The following is a 23,255-nucleotide window of genomic DNA, read 5'->3' on the forward strand; positions in this document are numbered from 1 at the left end:
GATGAAGTTTTGCTCTTGTTGCCAAGGCTGGGAGTACAGTGGTGCGATCTCAGCTCACTACAACCTTGGCCTCCTGGGTTCAAACGACTCTCCTGCATCAGCCTCCAGAGTAGCTGGGACTACAGGCGCGCGCCACCATGCCCAGCTAATTTTTGTATTTTTAGTAGAGAGGGGGTTTCACCTTATTGACCAGGATGGTCTCGATCTCTTGACCTTGTGATCCACCCGCCTCGGCCTCCCAAAGTGCTGGGATTATAGGCGTGAGCCACCGCGCCAGGCCAATTTTTGTATTTTTAGTAGAGAGGGTGTTTCACCATGTTGCCCAGGATGGTCTCCATCTCTTGAGTTCTCTTTAACAGACTACCGCCCTACGCAGTGAAAGAAGCCCAAAGAGAGCCGAAGGGCTTGCAAACAGAAAGGCACCACAGCCGCAGGGCGGGGCCCGCGGGTAGGCTCTAAGGTTTGCGCAGTCATTGGCTGAAGAAGAAGTTCCGTGGGAGGAGCGCGGTGACTCACGCCTGTAATTCCGGCACTTTGGTAGGCCGAGGCGGGCGTATTACCTGAGGTCAGAGGTTAGAGACCAGCCTGGCCAACATGGTGAAACATAATTTAAAAAAAAAAATTCCGTTTTCACACTACTAAGATATACCTGAAAAAAATTAGCCGAGCATGGTGGCGGGCGCCTGTAATCCCAGCTACTAGGGAGGCAGAGGCAGAAGAATCGCTTGAACCCGGGAGCTGTAGGTTACACTGAGTAGAGATGGCGCCACTGCACTCTAGCTGGGGCGACAGAGCGAGATTCCTTGTTTAAATTAAAAAAAAAAAAAAAAAGAAAAGAAAAAATTGGCCGGGCGCGGTAGCTCAAGCCTGTAATCCCAGCACTTTGGGAGGCCGAGGCGGGCGGATCACAAGGTCAAGAAATCGAGACCATCCTGGTCAACATGGTGAAACCCCGTCTCTACTAAAATTACAAAAAAAAAACTAGCTGGGCATGGTGGGGCGTGCCTGTAATCCCAGCTACTCGGAAGCCTGAGGCAGGAGAATTGCCTGAACCCAGGAGGCAGAGGTTGCGGTGAGCCGAGATCGTGCCATTGCACTCCAGCCTGGGTAACAAGAGCAAAAAACTCCGTCTCAAAAAAAAAAAAAAAAGAAAAGAAAAAAATTTCCGCAGGCACTTCCGATTCCCGGCCCACCCTGAGCTTCGGTGATTGGCTGGGCGGGCGGTTCGCGAGGCCTCCCGGGAGTTGTAGTTCTTGAGGTTCAGCTGAGGATGCCGGGAAGGACTGGTGGTCCGAGGCCTGGAGCGGTGGTTGCAGTTAGTCGCGGCTGCTGGCACCATGTCCCGCATTTTGGTGCCCTGCCATGTGAAAGGCACCGTAGCCCTGCAGGTGGGCGACGTGCGGACCTCCCAAGGCCGGCCTGGCGTGCTGGTCATCGATGTCACCTTCCCCAGCGTCGCTCCCTTCGAGGTGAGCAAGCCTGGTGGGCGCTACCGAGGCTCCCGGGCGGGGCCGACCTGGAATCTCGGTCGTTTCCTAGGCATTTAATCTTTTACAGGAAAGCCTCTGCAGCCTTGCTTGACCTTGCAAATTAATAATTCATTTGTTTAGTCCTTCAGTTAACACATTTTCCCTGGAATTGATCTTCCTACTCTGTTCTCTGCTGTGTCTCTTGCCCATGTCCAGGACAGCGCTGGCATGCAGGTGCTGAGAATGGGCTAGGTGGTGTTAGAAATACCAAATAGTGAACCAAAATAGAAGTTAGGGGTCATTTTGGCCCTGGCCACAGTTGGGGATCGCTAGGCAATGATTTACCCCAAAACCTGCCTCCTTCCCTTTCTTATAGTCCCTGCTAGAGGTCAAGTACCTCATCAACCATCCCCCCAATAACTCTAGTTGACAGTCTCCAATCTCCAGTTGCACCACTTCCGCATCAGTTGATAGAGGGACTGGACACTGCATGACTCAACACAGAGGGCAAAACCTACCTCAGATGGCATGGCATTGAGAGCCCTCTGTGTCTGTGCCCCACTTGTCTCTCTGTTTTTTCTTTTTCTTTTTTTTTTTTGAGACAGAGTTTAACTTTTGTTACCCGTGCTGGAGTGCAGTGGTGTAATCACTGCAACCTCTGCCTCCTGGGTTCAAGCAATTCTCCTGTCTCATCCTTTCAAGTAGCTGGTATTATAGGAACCCACCATCATGCCCCGCTAATTTTTTGGATTTTTAGTGGAGATGAGGTTTCACCATGTTGGCCAGGCTGGTCTTCAACTCCTGACCTCAGGTGATCCACCCGCCTCGGCCTCCCAAAGTGCTGAGATTACAGGTGTGAGCCACCACATCCATCCTAGTAACAAATTTTCTTGGGTGATTCTGGTGAGTATCCAGTGATAAGAACCATTACAGTAGCCAAGCTGAATCACTGGCTGTTCTGGTGGTACACCAGGTTCTCTCACTCTCTTGTAATTATTTGTATATGCTACTTTTTTTTTCTGATTCTCCTGTATATGCTACTTTTATATTATCTACATTTTTAAAAATGTATTTATTTATTTATTTTGTAGAGATGGGGTTTCACCATATTGGCCAGCTGGTCTCAAACTCCTGACCTTGAGATCCACTTGTCTCAGCCTCCCAAAGTGCTGCCACCTCCACCTCCTGGGTTCAAGCAATTCTCCTGCCTCAGACTTCCAGGTAGCTGGGACTATAGGCATATGTCAGCATGCCCAGCTAATTTTTTTTTTCTTTTTTTTTTTTTTTTTTTTTTTTTGAGACAGAGTTTCACTCTTGTTACCCAGGCTGGAGTGCAATGGCGCGATCTCGGCTCACCGCAACCTCCGCCTCCTGGGTTCAGGCAATTCTCCTGCCTCAGCCTCCTGAGTAGCTGGGATTACAGGCACGCATGCGCCACCATGCCCAGCTAATGTTTTGTATTTTTAGTAGAGACGGGCTTTCACCAAGTTGACCAGGATGGTCTCGATCTCTTGACCTCGTGATCCGCCCGCCTCGGCCTCCCAAAGTGCTGGGATTACAGGTGTGAGCCACCGCGCCCAGCCCGATCTTTCTTTCTTTCTTTTTTTTTTTTTTAAAGATGGGATTTCACCATCATGGCCAGGCTGGTCTTGAACTTCTGACATCAGGTGATCCACCCACCTCAGCCTCCCAAAGTGCTAGGATTGCAGGCGTGAGCCACCACACCCGGCATTTTTTTTTTTTTTTTTTTTTTTTTTTGAAGATGGGGTTTCACCACGTTGGCCAGGCTGGTTTTGAATTCCTGACCTCGGGTAATCCACCCACCTCAGCCTCCTGAAGTACTAGGATTACAGGCATGAGCCACTGTGCCTGGCTTGTATTTTTAGTAGGGATTGGGTTTCACTATGTTGGTCAGGATGGTCTCAAAGTCCTGACCTCAAATGATCCACCCACCTCAGCCTCCCAAAGTGCTGGGATTACAGGTGAGAGCCACCACACCCACTTATGTTATCTACATTTCTTAGTCCACTTGGTGAACTCTTTATCTTTCAGGCCTCATATGCACATTTCTGCCTCTTTCAGGGTTAGAGCTCTGCCCTCTAGGAGCATCTTGGACATGTGGCAAGATCTGTGGTCATGAGTAGGCCATGACCTAACTTATTTAGACTGTGAGCACCTTTAGGAAACCAGAATCTGCTGGGTGCTGTGGCTCATGCCGATAATCCTAGCACTTTGGGAGGCCGAGGTGGGTGGATCACCTGAGGTCAGGAGTTCAAGACCAGCATGGCCATCATGGTGAAATCCCATCATTAAAAAATAAATAAATAGGCCGGGCGCGGTGGCTCAAGCCTGTAATCCCAGCACTTTGGGAGGCCGAGGCGGGTGGATCACAAGGTCGAGAGATCGAGACCAACCTGGTCAACATGGTGAAACCCCGTCTCTACTAAAAATACAAAAAAAAATTAGCTGGGCATGGTGGTGCGTGCCTATAATCCCAGCTACTCAGGAGGCTGAGGCAGGAGAATTGCCTGAACCCAGGAGGCGGAGGTTGCGGTGAGCCGAGATCGCGCCATTGCACTCCAGCCTGGGTAACAAGAGCGAAACTCCGTCTCAAAAAAATAAAAATAAATAAAAATAAATAAATAAATAAAATAAATTAAAAAATAAATAAAAAGGAAACCAGAATTGTCTTTCAGCCCCAGTGATGCTTGTTGAAAATGTTAATTTAGTAGAAGAGTACATTCAAAAAGGAAGAGGCAGGTGGATCACCTGAGGTCAGGAGTTTGAGACCATCCTGGCCAACATGGTGAAATCCTGTCTCTACTAAAAACACAAAAAAAGGCCGGGCGCAGTGGCTCAAGCCTGTAATCCCAGGGAGGGATGGCCGAGGCGAGTGGATCACGAGGTCAAGAGATCGAGACCATCCTGGTCAACATAGTGAAACCCCGTCTCTACTAAAAATACAAAAAATTAGCTGGGCATGGTGGCACGTGCCTGTAATCCCAGCTACTCAGGAGGCTGAGGCAGGAGAATTGCCTGAACCCAGGGGGCGGAGGTTGCGGTGAGCCGAGATCGCGCCATTGCCCTCCAGCCTGGGTAACAGGAGCGAAACTCCGTCTCAAAAAAAAAAAAAAAAAAAAAAAAACACAAAAAAATTAGCCGGGTAGGGTGGCATGTGCCTGTAGTCCCAGCTGCTTGGGAGGCTGAGGCAGGAGAATCACTTCAACCCGGGGTGGGGGTCGAGGTTGTAGTGAACTGAGATTGTGCCACTGCACTCCGGCCTGGGCAACAGAGCAAGATTTCCTCTCAAACAAAAAACAAAGGGAAGGAAGAGGTGGTGCCTTTGACCTTTGAGCTTTTCAGTCCCTGGGCCTGGGTCTGACTTGTTGCAATGGGTTGTATGTGCTCTAGTTGCAGGAGATCACGTTTAAGAATTACTACACAGCTTTTCTGAGCATCCGTGTCCGTCAGCACACCTCAGCACACACACCGGCCAAGTGGGTGACCTGCCTGCGGGACTACTGCCTGATGCCTGACCCACACAGTGAGGAGGGAGCCCAGGAGTATGTATCGCTGTTCAAGCATCAGGTCAGCTGGGCCTCAGGATGGCCAGGGCAGCCCAGATGAGGACTTACCAGAGGTGGGGGGAATGGGTCAATATACTAAGAGGGAAGAGGGGCCAGTCTGGCCTGGACTGTGACTATCAGGCAAGTGCCTTGGAGGGACTACTGTTCCTTCCTTCCCAAAGGCCTGCGGGGTGGGCAGCATTTTGGCTCATTGTTGGTTGAGAAGCTTCTGGGCAGTGAGCTAGGTCCTCGCTGGGTCCTTGTGTGTGTGTGTCAGATGCTGTGTAACATGGCCAGAGTATCGGAGCTACGCCTGATTCTGCGGCAGCCATCACCACTGTGGTTGTCTTTCACAGTGGAAGACCTGCAGATCTATCAGCAGGGACCAAAGGTAAGTGACTGGCTCAGCTGCTGGCTGGCCCTTTCCCCAGAAGGCTTCTATGACTGGGAAAGCTAGGTGGTGGGGTGGGTAATGGGTAAAGATGGTGAAGGGGGCCTTCATGGAGGTTAGCTTGGTGTGAATGCTGGAAGCTCATGATGAGTGGTCAGGCCATGTCCCCATATCCCTTGACCTTTGGGGCTACCAACTACTTTCAGAGCTGGAGCCTTTAGGTGCTGGGAGACACTTTTGAGCTTGTGTTTCTGAGGACTCTGTCTGCACAGCAGGAGAACTTAGGTAGTCTGACTGCTTCTTTAGGTCTCTGTGGGTTCCCTAAACAGAGTTTTCCCAGTATCTGAGGCTCAGGGGCCCTTCCCTATGCTCCTAGGACCTTGGAATCTGATCCCAGAGCTAGCTACTTTGTCTCACTCAGGGCAGTTCATCTTTGCTTTGCAGAGCCCCTCCATGACCTTCCCCAAGTGGCTCTCCCACCCAGTGCCCAGTGAGCAACCTGCACTCCTCTGTGAGGTAAGCCCTCACCCTAGGTAAGAACCATGTGTGAATGGCTCTAGTGTCCAGCACAGGCCAGGTGGACCCCTTCCTATAAAATTCTGGGGCTGGGCCCAGGACCCTTGGGTACTATCTTCCTCTTGGGGTGGGATTTGAGGCATCTCTGGTGTGGCACTGGGCTGCCTACTGAACATCAGGCCCTAACCTCATGTTCCATAAGCCATCTGAGAATGTTACTGGTCTCAGGTGGAGGGCCCCTAGCCCAGGTTGGCCTCTCTGGAGCCCTAAGGGCACAATGGCCACTGACCCCTCCTTCTGGAGCAGGGTCTCCCAGACCCCAGCAGGGTATCCTCCGAGGTGCAGCAGATGTGGGCACTGACAGAGATGATCCGGGCCAGTCACACCTCCGCGAGGATCGGCCGCTTTGATGTAAGTGATCGCTTCCCTCTGCTTGGCTTGCTTTGCCCTGAGCAGATCAGACCTGATGGTCTTTTGTATTTCAGGTGGACGGCTGTTATGACCTGAACTTGCTCTCCTACACTTGAATGGTGGTTCCTAGCCAAGATGTTGGCCTTTCTGTGCCCATCCAGACTTGGTTTGGGCCACCAGAGGCTGAAGTATTTCCTGTGTATTCCAAGTATTGCCTGCATGCCTGTTCTGTCTGGGCCACATTCACAGATTCAAGATTCTTGAGTGCTTACTGTGTTGCTTCAGCATGGGCTCCTGGCAGGGGTGTGTTCTGTCTTCACCTGGCTGCAACTAAATTCTTCCTTCTACCCAAAAACACTCCAGTTAGTTGTACTTACTAAGAATCCCTGAGTGCCCTCTGTCCCTCCTGCCAACATGCACATTCCTGTCTTCTGCCTGCTCCCTCACCTCAGTGCAGTTGGGCTGGGCTGACCTACTAGAACCCGCTCCATTTATGGACCTGGAAAGCCACTGCTGCCATGGCACTTGGGACACTTGAGGAAGAAACAGAAACCTTATTTCTTCCTGTGTGTCCTCTTGTGGTTTTCTTTCCCTTTGTGTTATGCCACAGAAAGAAATTTTCTGCCTAAACTCTTCTGCTGCCTGCCTAGGAAGTAAAGCTGAAGATTTGGGCAGCCTGAGTCTCTTGCTTTCTGAGCTGGCTCCTGAATATATGTTCAAATGGGTGTGCCCCTAGGGCCTGGGCAAGTGTCTCTAGCAAAGCCAGGGTCTGAGAATAAGAACTGGGACATTGGCCGGGCGTGGTGGCTCACGCCTGTAATCCTAGCATTTTGGGAGGCCGAGGTGGGTGGATCACCTGAAGTCAGGAGTTCAAGACCAGCCTGGCCATCATGGTGAAACCCCATCTTAAAAATAATAATAAAAGAACTGGGACCTCTCTGCCATCTGATATAGCCCAAAGCACATCCCTATCCTTTCTGCCAGTTGCCCCTTTGCATTGTTTTTGAGACAGAGTTTTACTCTTGTTGCCCAGGCTGGAGTGCAGTGGCGTAATCTCCGCTCACTGCAACTTCTTCCCGGGTTCAAGTGATTCTCCTGCCTCAGCCTCCCAAGTAGCTGGGATTATAGGCATGTGCCATGACACCTGGCTAATTTTGTATTTTTAGTAGAGATGGGGGTTTCTCCACGTCGGTCAGGCTGGTCTAGAACTCCCTACCTCCACCTGCCTCAGCCTCCCAAAGTGCTGGTATTACAGGTATGAGACACTGTGCCTGGCCTGCCCCTTTCCAAGACACATGCTCAGCATGATGAGAGCTCAACCATGGTGGAGAATGGGTCTAAAGAAGCGTTCTCTCTTTTTTTTTTTTTTTTTTTGAGACGGAGTTTCGCTCTTGTTACCCAGGCTGGAGTGCAATGGCGCGATCTCGGCTCACCGCAACCTCCGCCTCCTGGGTTCAGGCAATTCTCCTACCTCAGCCTCCTGAGTAGCTGGGATTACAGGCACGCACCACCATGCCCATCTAATTTTTTGTATTTTTAGTAGAGCCGGGGTTTCACCATGTTGACCAGGATGGTCTCGATCTCTTGACCTCATGATCCACCCGCCTTGGCCTCCCAAAGTGCTGGGATTACAGGCTTGAGCCACCGTGCCCGGCTCTTTTTTTAAATTTTATTTATTTCTTTTTATTTTATTTATTTTATTTTTTTATTTTTTATTTTTTTAGTAGAGACGGGGTTTCACCATGTTGACCAGGATGGTCTCGATCTCTTGACCTCGTGATCCACTCGCCTCGGCCTCCCAAAGTGCTGGGATTACAGGCTTGAGCCACTGCACCCGGCCTATTTATTTTTCCTAAAGTTGGGGTTTCACCATCCTGGCCAGGCTGGTCTTGAACTCCTGACCTCAGGTGATCCACCCACCTCGGCCTCCCAAAGTGCTAGGATTACAGGCTTGAGCCACCACACCTGGCTAAATAAGGGTTCTCATTGGTGTCTTTTTTGTTTTGTTTCGTTTTTCTTTTTATGGAGAACAGGGTCTCACTATATTGCCCAGGCAGGTCTCAAACTCCTGGGCTCAAGCTCTCCTCCCGCCTCTGCCTCCCTAAGAGCTAGGATTACAGGGGTGAGCCACAGCACCCGGCCTCATTGGTGCCTTTTAAGAGGCTTAGGTCCTCCATTAACTCAGGCCAACCATTAAGTGATGCAGGCTGCTTTTCCTTCATGTGAGAAAATCCTGTGTCCCTCTGATTCTTTCTGGCTTTGCCCCTGGTGGCTACTATGAAGCAGTACTGGAGTATGTCTTGGACCTGGAAAATTGGACATGTGTGCGGCTGAACAGTTTTCTAGAGGGAGTTCAGTGACCTTGTGGTGGCTACCCTCTGCTCTCACCCATGAGTTCCTACAGGTGGTGACTTTACCTGCAAAGTTACTTACATAGCCCCACTCAGCTGCTTCTGAAAAGGTGATGGAGCAGTAGTCTTCAGTGTGCGTGTGAGTGAAGAGGACCTTGTGGTAGCAGGGACCCTGCTTCATTTGTGGCTGTGTCCGCAGCCCAGGGCCTGGTATGCAGCAAGATCAATAAATACTTCTGGAATGCATGACTGCTGGCTGACTGTGTCTGCCTGGTAGGAGAGCTGGGGACCCCTACGTGAGGGCAGACTACTGTGGTGCTGCTAGCCTGCCAGGCTGGCTCCACCCAGCTGTGACCTCTCCACTCTCCCCACCCCCATTTGACCTTACTCTCTTGAGGTCCTAAATGTATGATTGAGACCTTTCAGCCCTTTCTGGAACTTTGACCCTTTGGAGACAGGGCAGTTCTGCAGGGGGCGGTCTAGCCCCTGGCTCTGTTCTGGGCAGCTCAATCAGCTCTGGATTGCCTGAGCTTCCCTGAAGAGCCAGCCGGAGGCAGTTTCGCTGCTTTGGGAGTTCCTGCATTCTCTGCTCTAAATCCCAGCCTGCCCTTGGGGCTGCCCGCCCCCTCCTTTGATCCTTTGCTCCAGAGCGAGACCTGTCCAAGCAGAGGCCTGGACTACATCTCCCGGCGTGCCTGGCAGTGTGGTGGCCTCTGTGCGCCATCTGTACTCGTTGCTGGCGACAATGCAGAGGGCTGTAAGTGTGGTGGCCCGTCTGGGCTTTCGCCTGCAGGCATTCTCCCCGGACTTGTGTCGTCCACTCAGTTTCACACAGGTGGGATAGAGGGTGCTGATCTTGGAGGGTGGGGAAGGGAAGTGGCTGGGGGCTAGGGCCCTGGTGGCACTAAGCCCAGTCCCCTGCAGGACGTGCTCCGCAGGACACCGCTCTATGACTTCCACCTGGCCCACGGCGGGAAAATGGTGGCTTTCGCGGGTTGGAGTCTGCCCGTGCAGTACCAGGACAGTCACACTGACTCGCACCTACACACACGCCAGCACTGCTCGCTCTTTGATGTGTCTCACATGCTGCAGGTGAGTCAGGGGAGCACGCTGGCTGCCTGATCAGTCCTTCTTCCCCATTTACAGTGGTGCCCTCCTTGGGTTTGTTTGCTGGGAACTGGATTCCAAGGACAGCCCTCCCAGAAGAGCTAGAGGTCATGGGGGTGTCATGGATAGGTCAATGGCCCCAAGGAAACAGGCTCAGAGGACCTCATCGTCTCATCTTTCTAGCCTGCTCCCACTAAGTGGTGTACCTTAATGTCTTGGGTTTTTCATGGGTGACACCCACTCTAATGTATTGGGCTGGGTGTTGGTTTGAAAAGGGTTATTTGCTGGGCGCGGTGGCTCAAGCCTGTAATCCCAGCACTTTGGGAGGCCGAGGCGGGTGGATCACGAGGTTAAGAGATCGAGACCATCCCGGTCAACATGGTGAAACCCCGTCTCTACTAAAAAATACAAAAAATTAGCTGGGCATGGTGGCGTGTGCCTGTAATCCCAGCTACTCAGGAGGCTGAGGCAGGAGAATTGCCTGAACCCAGGAGGCAGAGGTTGCGATGAGCCTAGATAGCGCCATTGCACTCCAGCCTGGGTAACAAGAGCGAAACTCCATCTCAGAAAAAAAAAAAAGGGTTATTTCAGGAAGGTTCGAGGTCCTGTCCAGTTCCCTGGCAGTCCCCCTGCACAGGGTGACTGGGGGAGGTCAGAAAATCAGAAGGTGATCCTTTGCCACTTGTAGAACCAAAAGACTGGTTAGTCACTTTGGCTGGGATGGACTGCACTGTGGATGGCAGGGAGGATGCATCCTTGCTTAGTGGCCTTTTGGACTGTAGCTGTTGCAATGGGCTGAGGCTTTCAATCTCTTTCCCCAGACCAAGATATGTGGTAGTGACCGGGTGAAGCTGATGGAGAGTCTAGTGGTTGGAGACATTGCAGAGCTAAGACCAAACCAGGTGGGCCCTTCTTTTATTTCTGCTCTATGAGTTTTCTGAGTCATGAGGCAGCAAATGGGCTGCGTCCCTACCTAAGGCTTAGGGGCACAGAGATCCGTCAAACACAGCTTCTCAGGTTTGCAGTCTTGGGGGACGAAATCTCTGAGTCATTTCCAGAGACCCAGCCATTTGTAGGGAGGGGAATATCCCAGCCTTACCACATTAGGGTAGGAAGCCAGAAACCAAGGTCAATATCCTATTCTCTGACCATCCCTGCCGCCTAACCCTTCTCTATTCAAAGTGTGGTCCCTAGCCAGGCACAGTGGCTCACGCCTGTGATCCCAGTACTTTGGGAGGTCAAGGCAGGTGGATCACCTGAGATAAGAAGTTCAAGATCAGCCTGGCCAACATGGTGAAATCCGTTTCTACTAAAAATACAAAAATTAGCTGGTGTTGTGGTGTGCACCTGTAGTCCCACCTACTCAGGAGACTGAGGCAGGAGAATTCCTTGAACCCGGGGAGGTGGAGGTCACAGTGAGCTGAGATCGCACCACCCCACTCCAGCCTGAGTGACAGAGCAAGACACTGTCTCAAACAAACAAACAAACAAAAGTGTGGGGCCGGGCGCGGTGGCTCATGCCTGTAATCCCAGCACTTTGGGAGGCCAAGGCGGGTGGAACACGAGGTCAAGAGATCGAGACCATCCTGGTCAACAAGGTGAAACTCCCTCTATACTAAAAATACAAAAAGTTAGCTGGGCATGGTGGCACGTGCCTGTAATCCCAGCTACTCAGGAGGCTGAGACAGGAGAATTGCCTGAACCCAGGAGGCGGAGGTTGCGGTGAGCCGAGATCACGCCATTGCACTCCAGCCTGGGTAACAAGAGCGAAACTCTGTCTCAAAAAAAAAAAAAAAAAAAAAAAGTGTGGTCTCTAAACCAGCAACCTTGGAGCTTGTTAGGAATATACTCTCAGGCACTGCTCCAGACCTGCTGAATCAGAACATTCATTTTAACAAGATCCCCAGGTGATTCATGTACCCTCAACCTCAGGCTCTTTGTCCATCTAGAGGGGAGGCTAAGGCCAGTATTTTGGGGGCACTGCCATGGAGTACTTAGGCGAGCCTGGGATCATCAAGATGGCCTTTGAAGCTTTTGTCCTGTGGGTTGGCACATGGGCTGAGTTGTTCCAGGTCTGGGTAGGTGAAGCAGCAAGTCCTAGGTGTTAAAGATTAAGCATGAGATGGGTCATTAATTCCTTCAGACATACATGTCTGACACTATTTCTTTTAGTCACAAACTCAATTATGCAGAAACTAGAGGCTTTCAAGTTTTGGAAACAATGAAAATGAATTAGCTTTGATATGTAAAAATGTCAAAAGAAGTATCAAAGCCCATTTCTGAATGCCTAGGATTAGCAATTTCAAAAGACATAAAAAATTCACCTACGTTTTCTTGAAGGCTGCAATTTCTTAGACTACTGGAAAGCCCTCTGAGAAAGTGAGTTAATTTTTCTTTCATGGTCATGCTTGGACCAAGAGAAAAATAACAGTACATTTATTCAAACTGACAAAACATTCAGAGATGTGTTAGACTGTGATATTTCCTTTCATGAAATAGAAACGTGTGACTTTTTAATGTGATTCCCTTATTCAGGAGTACTTTCCCTTTGCAATCATTTTAGTCTTTCTCAAAGTTCTGGAAAAGTTGAAAGTAGGCAGATGAAACTGAGGAATTATACTGCATGCAAAACTAAGAAAGTAGATAAAGAAACAGACAGCACAGTTCATGCAGCGAGACAGGAGAGAGGAAGAGGTCTGCTGGTTGCCTTGAGGAGAAGGGGACACTGACCTGGGAGAGTTAGGGGTGTTTCCACTTCTTTCACTCAAGGCCTCAGAGTCAGCTGGAACTCCTATGAGTCTCACACACTTCTTTTCCTTCTTTAGCTGCATAGCCATGGGCAGATTTTTGTGAGGAGAGAGAGTGCCTACTGGTGTGTTTATAGAAACTAACTTTTCTAGCTGCAAGTTGTTATCTTCTGAACTGTTAGGACAGGACTGTGTCTCCTCTTTCTGAGGCGGTAATCGATAAACTTCTCCCTCGGCAGCACTGTTGTTGGCACATGCATCCTTAGAGGTGGTTATATCCACGGGCAGCACCTCACGCCTCTTTTTCAGTACAGGCACTTCAACTGTCTCTTCAGGTTCATATTTTAGTTTTAATTCCTCTAGTTGAGCTCTCAGTTTCATATTTTCACTTTCTGAAAGCTGTAGGCATCTTTCATTTGCAAAAAGTTTTCGCTCAAGATCCAGAGCCCGTTGGCTCTCAAATAATGCTTTCATTCGCTGTATGGACAATTCACCTTTAGTGCTTTCATTTTCTTTGTTTAAGTTATCCAGCTTCATCTGAAGTAAATCTGTATAATAGGTGTTATCTTCCAGAGCACCAGAGTGGACTGAAGGCTTAGATTCCATACTTTCATATAAATTCTTAAATTTCTCCAGATTTCTAATTTCACCTAAAAGATGTTTTATTTCACCATTCTTCTGCTCCAACATGGCATTAATGACCCAAGGGCTTTGTCCTTTAAAAGAATAATCGAGGTCAGAAGGTAAGAGAAAGTGAACGAAAGGGAAAGGTAAGTAGCAGTGGCTAGGCCAGAGTTGGGGATGTGTACAGCAGGAGAAGTGAATGAGGAAACTGGAGAAAGTAAAAGAAAGTTGAAGGATGTCTGAATGCAGTGGGATGCTAGAGGCATTTAAAACAAATATCGGTAGGCATTCAAAAAGTTAAGCACAGTGATGTAACAATAGCTAGCTTGGATTATTTCCTGTGAAATGAGATCTTGAAGGTGCTACTAGGGCTACATCAGTCTTAGAGGGTAGAGACAGATTAATAAGACATGTTACTAATGTAGATTTGAGTAGAAAGAATATGACACAGCCCACATCATATAAAAGGGCTTCCTTATACGTTTCATCTGATTTTTCTCCAAGTCTTCAGTGCTACTAAATGTAATACTCAACAGTAAAAGCACTTCAACAATGTTAGCTGCTATTTTTATTATAAAGAACAGTAATTTATTACTCTCTCCTTGGATTTTTATATAATGTTATAATCTGTGAGTCACATAAAATAAAAGCTTGCTATTCTTAAGGAAAAAGTAACTTCACATGAATATCTGCTGCATACACATGGTTTCAGAGTTCTGAAACAAATGCAGCAGATTATGCCTGTTTATATGTGAGGCATTGTATAAATGTGCTTGACCAGTGTATATTTCTGGAGGTGGATTTCCAGAATTGATAAGTACCAACCTTGCTATCTGTATTGTCTTCATTTCTTTCTCTGCCTTTTTTGCTTGATAAAAATTACTTAAGCAAATGTATGTGGCTAATTTACACTAATTAATTAGCACGTTGGAAACTTTTTGTCTTGTTAGTTAAACAAAAAAATAAAATATCACAAAACAAAAAAAAAAAAAAAAAAAAAAGATTAAGCATGAGATGGGGCTCTCAGTAGAGTGAGGAGGGAGAGGTGGCCAAGTTGCAGACGCAGAGATGCAGATCTTTGTGAAGACCCTCACAGGCAAGACCATCATCCTTGAGGTCGTGCCCAGTGACACCATTGAGAACGTCAAAGCCAAAATTCAAGACAAGGAGGGTATCCCACCTGACCAGCAGCATCTGATGTTTGCCAGCAAACAGCTGGAGGATGGCTGCACTCTCTCAGACTACAACATCCAGAGAGTCCACCCTGCACCTGGTGCTGTGCCTGTGAGCTGGCATTATTGAGCCTTCCCTCTGCCAGCTTGCCCAGAAATACAACTGCGACAGGATGATCTGCCACAAGTGCTGTGCTTGTCTGCACCCCGGTGCTGTCAACTGCCGCAAGAAGTGTGGCCACACCAACAACCTGCATCCCAAGGTCAAATAAGCCTCTTCCTTCCTGGAAGGGCAGCCTCCTGCCCAGGCCCCATGGCCCTGGAGCTTCAATAAATTGTCCCTCTGGTTGACTGGGGAAAAAAAAAAGTGGGGAGGGGTGCAGAGGTCTTACCAGATCAGTGAAGTACCTACCCCAAGGTGGGGAGGGGATGAAAACTTATTTGGTGCATGAGGATCAAAGACCGTGTGGACTTGGACCCAGTCTTGGCACTTTGCACACCCTGAGTCCTTCACATTAGGGTTCATAACCTTGTAGCTAAGTGGGTCCAGGGGTGTGTCTGGTTCACCCTTGGCCTTGGCCTCCTGGACCTAGAGGCCAAAATGCTCCACTTTGGTCCTAGGGGACACTGTCGCTGTTTACCAATGAGGCTGGAGGCATCTTAGATGACTTGATTGTAACCAATACTTCTGAGGGGCACCTGTATGTGGTATCCAATGCTGGCTGCTGGGAGAAAGATTTGGCCCTCATGCAGGTACACCCCCTCTGTGTTCTAAGTACCTTGTCTTCCTTGTTCATACAGCAGCATCCTTGTTGTCCAGGACAGGGTTGGTGCAGACAAGGGGCCTGGAAAATGGCTTTTTGAGTGAATGAATAGCTATGAGACTTCAGAGCAGGCCCTCTGGAGCATGCCAGAGTTTGGTGGTGGGGGATTGCCGGGGATGGGGAAGGGGGCCTTGGCCCCTCTGGTGAGGGTGTGAGGTAGCAGACCTGGGCTTGGGTGACCTTGTAAGATGGGAATCAGCCCACCACCTTTTTTTCCCCACTTCCTTCTCCTTTCCACTATCTTACTACTGTCCAGCTCTACAGTGTCCAGCCCATGGTAGGTGCTCAGTAAGTGGCCCCAGATGTTCATGTGGTGTTTCTGTCTTTTAGGACAAGGTCAGGGAGCTTCAGAACCAGGGCAGAGATGTGGGCCTGGAGGTGCTGGATAATGCCCTGCTAGCCCTGCAAGGTGAGAGGGCGGGGCTGAGGTTGGGGCCAGCCTTTGCCTTCCTGGATTCATTGACTGCTTAGCACAGAGGCCGTACCAAGGAGGTATAGGAAGTGTGATATTTGTGTGCCATAATTTTAAGTTTGCTATCTTGCCCTCCTCCTACCCACCACAAGACTTTATGGGCTAGGGACAAGGCCATCTTTTCCATTTGCAGAGTAAGACTTGCTCAGGGCGTGTTCTGGTCCCTGAATAAGGCCTTAGTCCAGCTTTGAGGGGTGCCAGGACCTGGATACTTGGTCACTGGCTCCCTGGGCCCAGGCCCCACTGCAGCCCAGGTGCTACAGGCCGGTGTGGCAGATGACCTGAGGAAACTGCCCTTCATGACCAGTGCTGTGATGGAGGTGTTTGGTGTGTCTGGCTGCCGTGTGACCCGCTGTGGCTACACAGGAGAGGACGGTGTGGAGGTGTGTCAAGAAGTGGATGTAGGAGGCAGAACAGGGTATGAGATGGGGGTGAGGGGTAGGGGGTGTGCAGTACAGGAAGCTTCTCATCTGCCCTCTGGTGTTTCATACAGATCTCGGTGCCAGCAGCGGGAGCTGTTCACCTGGCAACAGCTCTTCTGGAAAACCCAGAGGTGAAGCTGGCAGGGTTAGCCGCCAGGGATAGCCTGCGCCTAGAGGCAGGCCTCTGCCTGTATGGGAACGATATTGATGAACATACTACACCTGTGGAGGGCAGCCTCAGTTGGACACTGGGTGAGCTGGACCAGCACTAAAGGGATGGGGTTCTGGAAGTTGGGGTGACCCTTAAGACTAGCCAGCCCATGACTCCTCCTAAGGTTGTGTAGGAGCAAGTGACTCAGCCTTCCTGAGCCTCCTTTCCCTGAAGGTGCTACTGTGGCTTTGCCCTTTAGAAACTGAAGATGCTCAGCAGGTGGGCAGTATGGCCTTTAGAAGGTAGGAGGTGGTTGGTTGGCTGACTCACGGCAGTCCACGGGAGGAATAGAGCTTGGAGTAGCCCAAGCAAAGGGGTTGTGATGCTAGATGGGTGTTACTTGAAGTCCTCATAAGGGCCTCTGGTGGCCAGGGCTTCTATGTGCTGTGGCTTATGTTTCATGTGTCATTCTCCAGGTAAGCGCCGCCGAGCTGCTATGGATTTCCCTGGAGCCAAGGTCATTGTTCCCCAGCTGAAGGGCAAGGTGCAGCGGAGGCGTGTGGGCTTGATGTGTGAGGGGGCCCCGATGCGGGCACACAGTCCTATCCTGAACATGGAGGGTACCATGATTGGTAGGTGAACCAGGGAAGCTGGGAAGCCCTGTCTCTTCCCCAGGAGGGTGGGGGCACTTGCAGGATAGTGCTGACGCATGGCTTATACTTGACAGGTACTGTGACTAGTGGATGCCCCTCACCCTCTCTGAAGAAGAATGTAGCTATGGGTTACGTGCCCTTCGAGTATAGTCGTCCAGGGACAAAGCTGATGGTAGAGGTGCGGCGAAAGCAGCAGATGGCTGTGGTCAGCAAGATGCCCTTTGTGCCCACGAACTACTATACCCTTAAATGAGGATGGCTCAGGGTAGGGCTGTCCCCTCCAGGAATCTACAAGGTGTTAGTCAAGAAGCTGATGCAGAACTCACTAGGGGTGGGCAGCTAAGGTGGAGGCTGATTTTAATTGTCTGGTTGAGGGGCCATGCCACCTATTTTCTCCACCTAACTCATGCCACTCCAGCTTCCTTCAGGACCCTGCTTCTGAGTGATAGACCAGCTCACACAATGTCTTGTTTTAGTCCACGATCCCACTGACCTACTCTTACCTGCTAGAGGGTATTAAGAAGCTTTGGTTCTGCCATCTCTTCCACCCTGCCAGGTGCTGGCTGTGGAGCAAAGGCTTACCTTTGTGGGAAGGATAAAACCTGACCAACCTACCTCACCATGGTTTTTCACATTGCAAAGGGTAGTAACACGGGCAGTGTGGACTCAGGCTATCCTCTCCAGTTTGCTTTCCATAAATGCAAATCGTCCCTACTGCCAGTCAGAAATAATTGCTGACTCATAGTAGGGCTGCTATGCCTGTGTGTAAACTTGGGGATGGCTGAGAGAACACTGATTTACTCTTCCACATTTCCAAGTTGGTCTAGTGTGCTGCCCAGTAGCAAACCATGGCAGGCTCACCACCTGTTCTGAGCTCCAGGGCTGTTGTAGGGCAGGGTGAGCTTCCTCCTGGACTTGCCTTACCCTAGGCTGACCTTTGCCCCAGTATTCATTAATGGACTCCACTGAATCCTGAAAGAAAAATTAAAATTCCTTCTGCACTGGCATGGATGAGGAAAAATAAAATAAAAAAATTAAACTTCCTTTTTACTTGTCAGTCTCTAGCTTCATTGTTCTTTGTTCACAGGTTTCCTGAAATGCCAACCCAATGCCTGCTTTCCTGACTTCCAAGACAAGCTTAGAATAGGTTCCCCTTGAAAGGGGCCAGTCTATGAATGGAGATATTGCCCCTGTTGGGCACCCCATCACTGCTCCTCCAGGAAGCCGGCATCACCTCTCCCCTCCCTGCAAGTTACTGCATCTGGGTACCAACGGGGAACAGCCTCCAGGATGTTCCCTCTCTCACTGCCCCTGTGCATGCACACGCTTGTTCTGTCTGAATAACCACAACCAATGCCCTTCCATGTTTAATAAGCCACATCCTCAGTTAAGCCTGGGGTGAAATGTGAGACCCTGATTCTGTGTGGTAGTATTAGAGGGTTGGCCTGGGGCTGTGAAGACCATCATCCTCAGTATAGCTGAAACTCCAGTGCACCTCTACCACAAAGATGGCTTAGGCAAAGGTAGCCAGATGCAAGTGTGACATCCAGCAGAGGGGAAGTAGGCAGGGGTCACTAAAGTGGCTGGTGGCCCAGCAGATGGAGGCAGAAGTATGGCCATCAGGGAAGGAGGCAGGTCCAGGGTTACAGTGCTTTCAGGTACTGGTGTTTCTTTTCTTTTTTTTTTTTTTTTAACATATTGCTGAGTCCTGACGAAAGGTACTGGTGTTTCTATAGGGGCATTTGTCACCCACACCTTTGGAAACTCCCCTGGCCTTTTGTGACATGGCAGGACTGCCTGGTTCGTAAAGGTGGAGATGCTAGTGGGGAAGAGCTGAGCCTCTGGGGTGGTTTGTACCAGGTCTAGATGGGAAATGATGAGGCTGCAGGCTATGATGGGGCCACTGCACTAACTGCTTGGTACCATCCTATGAGGGGAAAAGGTACAGACTCAAGTTCCCATAGGCACTTAAGCATTGCGGGGTAGGAGGCCACCTCCGGGGTTCAGCTGTGCTCCTTGAGGCACCCAGCTTACCCCCAAGAAGGACTGATAGGAACATGAATAGGACGGTTGGCAGATGACAATTTCCTTTGCCTGGCTCACAGAAGTCTGGTTGGGCCAGGGATGTGGGTGTTTGGTGCCTCCATCTGGATGGTGCCTGCAGGGACACCACACTGCCTTATACCTGAATGGCCAGCTAAGTAACCACAGAGCTTGTGGTCTGGCTCAGGTCAGGATTCCCTGGCTCCTTGCCAACAAAGCAAAATGAGATTCAGAAAACGCAGGGCTTAGGAGAAAACAGACCTGCCTTACAAACCCCAGAGCTGGTTAACCTCAGGCTTCCTCTCAGTAATTATTTTTTTTTGACACGGAGTCTTGCTCTGTCACCCAGGCTGGAGTACAATGGCACAATGATATTGTCTCACTGCAACCTCTGACTCCCAGGTTCAAGCAATTCTCCTGCCTCAGCCTCCAGAGTAGGTGGGGTTACAGTCACCTGCTACCATGCCTGGCTAATTTTTGTATTTTTAGTAGAGATGGGGTTTCAACATGTTGGTTAGGCTGGTCTTGAACTCGTGACTTTGTGATCTGCCTGCCTTGGCCTCCCAAAGTGTTGAGATTACAGGCGTGAGCCACCGCAACCGGCCAACTCAGGAAAAATTTTTATGGGGTTATATTTCAGGGGGATGTGAAGAGGGACAGAAAAAGAAACTCAAGACAAAAGAACTGTTGGCCTTCCCAACTCAGAGGCTTCCTGAGTTGTCACCCCTGAAAGAGGAGGAACACAATTTCTCTACTTAAGGCACCCAGTAAAGGTACAGGCAAACTCTTCACTTGCCCATTGCCTGGGCAAGGGAGCAAGGCCAAGGGGCAGAGGAGGCTCAGCCCTGCAGGCACTGGGGTACTCCCTGCTACCAACCCTGAACCCCCGGCGGTTGTCCCTGGGGTCTGGTAAGCAGCAGAACTCAGTGTAGAAGCCAGCAGACCCAGTGATGCCATTGGAGACCCTCTGCTGCCTTCCCTTATTCTCTGTGGGTTTTGACAGGTTCGTTTGCTGCCGTTTCCCTGAAAGTGATGGAGAGAGAGAGGGGGGTTATTCCATAGGCAGAACAGTAGCTGAAATTGGCTCTCCCCAACTCCTTGGGGGCTAAGCTAGGCTCAGTAAGGTCACATAACAATCTAGACCTCTCTACTGATTCCCACAGCCTGCCTGGGGCCTAGCACCTTCTCCCTGCAGACCCATTCTTCCTCCTGGTTCTCCATGTTAGTATGGCATTGCCATCCTTCTCTAGTTCTTTTTTATTCTTTTCATTTATTATTATATATATATATATATATATTTTTTTTTTTTTTTGAGATGGAGTTTTGCTCTTGTTACCCAGGCTGGAGTGCAATGGCGCGATCTCGGCTCACTGCAACCTCCGCCTCCTGGGTTCAGGCAATTCTCCTGCCTCAGCCTCCTGAGTAGCTGGGATTACAGGCACGAGCCACCATGCCCAGCTAATTTTTTGTATTTTTAGTAGAGACTGGGTTTCACCATGTTGACCACGATGGTCTCGATCTCTCGACCTCGTGATCCACCCGCCGTGGCCTCCCAAAGTGCTGGGATTACAGGCTTGAGCCACCACGCCCAGCCTATTATTATTATTAATCTTTTTCTTTTTTTGAGATGGAGTTTCATTCTTGTTGCCCAGGCTGGAATGCAATGGTGAGATCTCTGCTCACTGCAGCCTCTACCTCCTGGGTTCAAGCAATTCTTCTGCCTCAGCTTCCCAAGTAGCTGGGATTAGAGGCGCCCGCCAACACACCCAGCTAATTTTTATATTTTTAGTAGAGACAGATTTTGCCATATTGGCCAGGCTGGTCTTAAACTCCAGGCCTCCGGTGACCTACCCTCCTCAGTCTCTTGAAGTGTTGGGATTACAGGCGTGAACCACCATGCCCTGCCTATTATTTATTTTATTATTTTTTTTGAGACACAGTTTTGTTCTTATTGCCCAGGCTGGAGTGCAATGGTGTGATCTCAGCTCACTATAACTTCTGCCTCTTGGGTTCAAGCGATTCTCCTGCTTCAGCCTCCCATTTAGTGGGGATTACAGGTGTGCACCACCACACCTGGCTATTTTTGTATTTTTAGTATAGACAGGGTTTCTCCATGTTGGTCAGGCTGGTCCTGAACTCCCAACCTCAGGTGATCTGCCTGCCTCGGCCTCCCAAGGTGCTGGGATTACAGGTGTGAGCCACCGCACTCGGGCTATTTTTATTTTTGAGACAGAGTCTCACTCTGATGCCCAGGCTAGAGTGCAGTGCCTCGATCTCGGTTCACCGCAACCTCTGCCTCCTGGGTTCAAGTAATTTTCAGGCCTCAGTCTCCTGAGTAGCTGGGATTACAGGCATATGCCACCATGCCCACTTAATTTTTTTCTAGTACAGACAGAGTTTCACTATGTTGGCCAGGCTGGTCTCAAACTCCTGACATCAAGGATTTGTCCATTGTGGCCTCCCAAAGTGCTGGGGTTACAGGTGTGAACCACCAGTCCCAGCCTCTTCTCTAAGACAGAAACCTGGGCAGTGGCAGCCTTTCTAACTGACCTTTAGCCCTCACTCTTGGACCCCTTTATCTACTTGCCACGAAGTAGGCAGTTATAAAGGCAAATTAGATCAGACCACGGCCTTGCTGAGTTAAGTCTTTCAATTGCTCCTAGGGTCCAACAAGCTTTCACGTTCAAGCTCCAGCATCACAGTCTCATCTATTCTTCTACTATGTCACCCTTATCCTTCCGTTTTAACCTTGCTCTATCCATTCCCTTTGCATGGTATACTTTGTCACCCTGTGGCCTTTGATCTCAGCTTAGGTGTCTTTCTTTGGAGAAGCCCTGACCACCCTTGCCCCATGCACTGCTACCCTCCCCTAATAAATTCCTGGCTCCCCCTGAGCAGGGCCCGGGATTGTCTTTGTTCTCTGGGCCTAGTGTGGCCCCCACCATGTGATAGGGGCCCAGAGATTATCTTCGTGAATGCCCTGATTAGTGAGGCCATGTTTTGCAGAAGAGGAGGCTGACCCTGATGAGGTGAGTGTGCTAAGGACAGAGATTCCTGCCTTCCCAACTGAGGGGATTGTGTTGAGTGGAATCCAACAAACCTGCCATCTCTTTGAAATTATGACAATTCATCTCTTTGGAATTATGACAATACCACCACCCATCCTACAGGCTGCTGAACAGCATGCTGATGGACTGTCTAGACCCTGGTGTCATCCAAACTTGAAGCCTGAGCTCTATGTGCAGACTTGAAGCTTCCTGCAAAGGCCATTAAGCTGGTGGGCTTATAGCCTGAGAACTCCCCTCTCTGTCACCGGGACAGGAGTGTCCTTGGAACGCCAAGCATGGGGGTGCGGTATGGACAGATTTACTCACCAGGAAGGGAAATGCGTGGAGCCATCAGGCGTGGATCCATTCTGACCACCCAGACCTGGAGGCAAAAACACATCCAGGGCTGCAGCAGGCTGGGGTGGGGATCTGAGCAGGTATCAGCCCAGGTCAGGTTAGAGGCCACTGGTATTTTTTGGTGGAGTCTGGTGAGGGTCCTAAGGGACTAATGGTATTGTCAGGTGAGAGTTCAGAGCAATAGATACAAGGCGATGGGTGGACTGGTGGGATTCTGACGTAAAATGGTATGGTGGCATGAGTCATGGTACGTTAGGTCCTCCAACCCAAGTAGCTTCCGAGGTCAAATACATTCAGGGTGGTAAGGCCGTGAACCAATACTAAAATCTCATGAGCCTCTTGCAGGATAGTGGGGAACCCAATGGTACAGTTCAGAGAGGGTAGCGGCGGGGGCAGCCAGCCCACGGAGGTTCGTAGGGAGCCTCACCTGGACGGTGATACAATCCGGTCACCGTATTCCCGTAGAACCCCCACGCCAGCTGGATGCCCAGGAGACTTAACACCAACCACAGCAGCAACAACTTGAAGAGGGTCACGCGCATGTCCTGTGCCTCCCACTCCCGCAAGAACTCGCTGCCCAGCGCGCCCAGCGCGCCCAGTACCGTGGCCGGCAGAGCCTGCAAGGCCTGCCCAGACCAGGGTTCCGCCATGACTGGCCCACGCCCCACCCGTGGTACTGTCACCGTAGTCCCCCTGACGCAGGCGTGCGGTCTTCCGTGGCCCGGCCCCTTAGTGCGCACGCGTAAATTGAGGCAGGGAGGGGACTACTTCGCATGCGTGAAGAGTTGGCAGTTTGGGGAGGAGTATTAAAACCGCGCACGCGCACCTAGGCCCACCCAGCTTGCTTAAGGGATGAACGACTCCAGGAGCACAAAATAGCAACCAGGTCTTTTATAGCCCCAGAGTTCCCGTGATGCCCCACGCGACTGCAA

General features: G+C 50.2%; 4 protein-coding genes and 1 pseudogene across 5 annotated transcripts; 3 read left to right on the plus strand and 2 right to left on the minus strand.

The window, feature by feature from the left end:
• Positions 1–1,253: 1,253 nt before the first annotated feature.
• Positions 1,254–6,986, plus strand: NICN1 (nicolin 1, tubulin polyglutamylase complex subunit). Its single transcript, XM_003936663.3, has 6 exons — positions 1,254–1,469; positions 4,881–5,057; positions 5,313–5,426; positions 5,871–5,942; positions 6,249–6,353; positions 6,428–6,986. Exons 1-6 carry the CDS (start codon positions 1,338–1,340, stop codon positions 6,467–6,469), a joined length of 642 nt encoding a protein of 213 aa, XP_003936712.1. The 5' UTR covers positions 1,254–1,337; the 3' UTR covers positions 6,470–6,986.
• Positions 6,987–7,734: 748 nt separating this feature from the next.
• Positions 7,735–18,177, plus strand: AMT (aminomethyltransferase). 2 transcript variants are annotated; one of them, XM_074403854.1, is made up of 9 exons: positions 7,735–9,539; positions 9,629–9,796; positions 10,633–10,713; positions 14,976–15,107; positions 15,509–15,587; positions 15,888–16,033; positions 16,144–16,324; positions 16,700–16,855; positions 17,964–18,177. In XM_074403854.1, exons 1-9 carry the CDS (start codon positions 9,450–9,452, stop codon positions 18,032–18,034), a joined length of 1,104 nt encoding a protein of 367 aa, XP_074259955.1. In that variant the 5' UTR covers positions 7,735–9,449; the 3' UTR covers positions 18,035–18,177. The 2 variants fall into 2 exon arrangements, with proteins under 2 accessions (XP_074259955.1, XP_003936709.1); XM_003936660.4 differs by lacking the exon at positions 17,964–18,177 and adding an exon at positions 16,951–17,924 and having other exon boundaries at positions 7,743–9,539.
• LOC141585325 (protein Spindly-like) lies at positions 11,806–13,258 on the minus strand. Its single transcript, XM_074403855.1, has 2 exons — positions 12,542–13,258; positions 11,806–11,908 (listed from the first exon to the last, which is right to left on the minus strand). Exons 1-2 carry the CDS (start codon positions 13,246–13,248, stop codon positions 11,806–11,808), a joined length of 810 nt encoding a protein of 269 aa, XP_074259956.1. The 5' UTR covers positions 13,249–13,258.
• LOC101050797 (ubiquitin-ribosomal protein eL40 fusion protein-like) lies at positions 14,251–14,626 on the plus strand (annotated as a pseudogene).
• A 1,350-nt stretch (positions 18,178–19,527) lies between the features above and the next one.
• On the minus strand, positions 19,528–23,176 carry TCTA (T cell leukemia translocation altered). The gene is made up of 3 exons (XM_003936664.4): positions 22,751–23,176; positions 22,294–22,348; positions 19,528–19,942 (listed from the first exon to the last, which is right to left on the minus strand). Exons 1-3 carry the CDS (start codon positions 22,971–22,973, stop codon positions 19,900–19,902), a joined length of 321 nt encoding a protein of 106 aa, XP_003936713.1. The 5' UTR covers positions 22,974–23,176; the 3' UTR covers positions 19,528–19,899.
• Positions 23,177–23,255: the final 79 nt, after the last annotated feature.

This window comes from Saimiri boliviensis, chromosome 8, assembly GCF_048565385.1.
Source record: "Saimiri boliviensis isolate mSaiBol1 chromosome 8, mSaiBol1.pri, whole genome shotgun sequence".
Classification (NCBI taxonomy): domain Eukaryota; kingdom Metazoa; phylum Chordata; class Mammalia; order Primates; family Cebidae; genus Saimiri; species Saimiri boliviensis.

What these genes read in the sequence shown, in the direction of transcription:
- LOC141585325 (XM_074403855.1), bottom strand. Translation starts at nt 13,248, where the DNA reads ATGTTGGAGCAGAAGAATGGTGAAATAAAACATCTTTTAGGTGAAATT. An exon ending in AACACCCCTAACTCTCCCAG is followed by an intron (nt 11,909 to 12,541) that starts GTCAGTGTCCCC and finishes TTTAACACCTAG; the next exon opens with GACTTGCTGCTTCACCTACC.
- AMT (XM_003936660.4), top strand. Translation starts at nt 9,450, where the DNA reads ATGCAGAGGGCTGTAAGTGTGGTGGCCCGTCTGGGCTTTCGCCTGCAG. An exon ending in CAGAGCTAAGACCAAACCAG is followed by an intron (nt 10,714 to 14,975) that starts GTGGGCCCTTCT and finishes CTTTGGTCCTAG; the next exon opens with GGGACACTGTCGCTGTTTAC. An exon ending in TGCCCTGCTAGCCCTGCAAG is followed by an intron (nt 15,588 to 15,887) that starts GTGAGAGGGCGG and finishes CCCTGGGCCCAG; the next exon opens with GCCCCACTGCAGCCCAGGTG.
- NICN1 (XM_003936663.3), top strand. Translation starts at nt 1,338, where the DNA reads ATGTCCCGCATTTTGGTGCCCTGCCATGTGAAAGGCACCGTAGCCCTG. An exon ending in CCAGCGTCGCTCCCTTCGAG is followed by an intron (nt 1,470 to 4,880) that starts GTGAGCAAGCCT and finishes TATGTGCTCTAG; the next exon opens with TTGCAGGAGATCACGTTTAA. An exon ending in CGAGGATCGGCCGCTTTGAT is followed by an intron (nt 6,354 to 6,427) that starts GTAAGTGATCGC and finishes TTTGTATTTCAG; the next exon opens with GTGGACGGCTGTTATGACCT.
- TCTA (XM_003936664.4), bottom strand. Translation starts at nt 22,973, where the DNA reads ATGGCGGAACCCTGGTCTGGGCAGGCCTTGCAGGCTCTGCCGGCCACG. An exon ending in CGGATTGTATCACCGTCCAG is followed by an intron (nt 22,349 to 22,750) that starts GTGAGGCTCCCT and finishes TTTTGCCTCCAG; the next exon opens with GTCTGGGTGGTCAGAATGGA. An exon ending in TCCACGCATTTCCCTTCCTG is followed by an intron (nt 19,943 to 22,293) that starts GTGAGTAAATCT and finishes CATCACTTTCAG; the next exon opens with GGAAACGGCAGCAAACGAAC.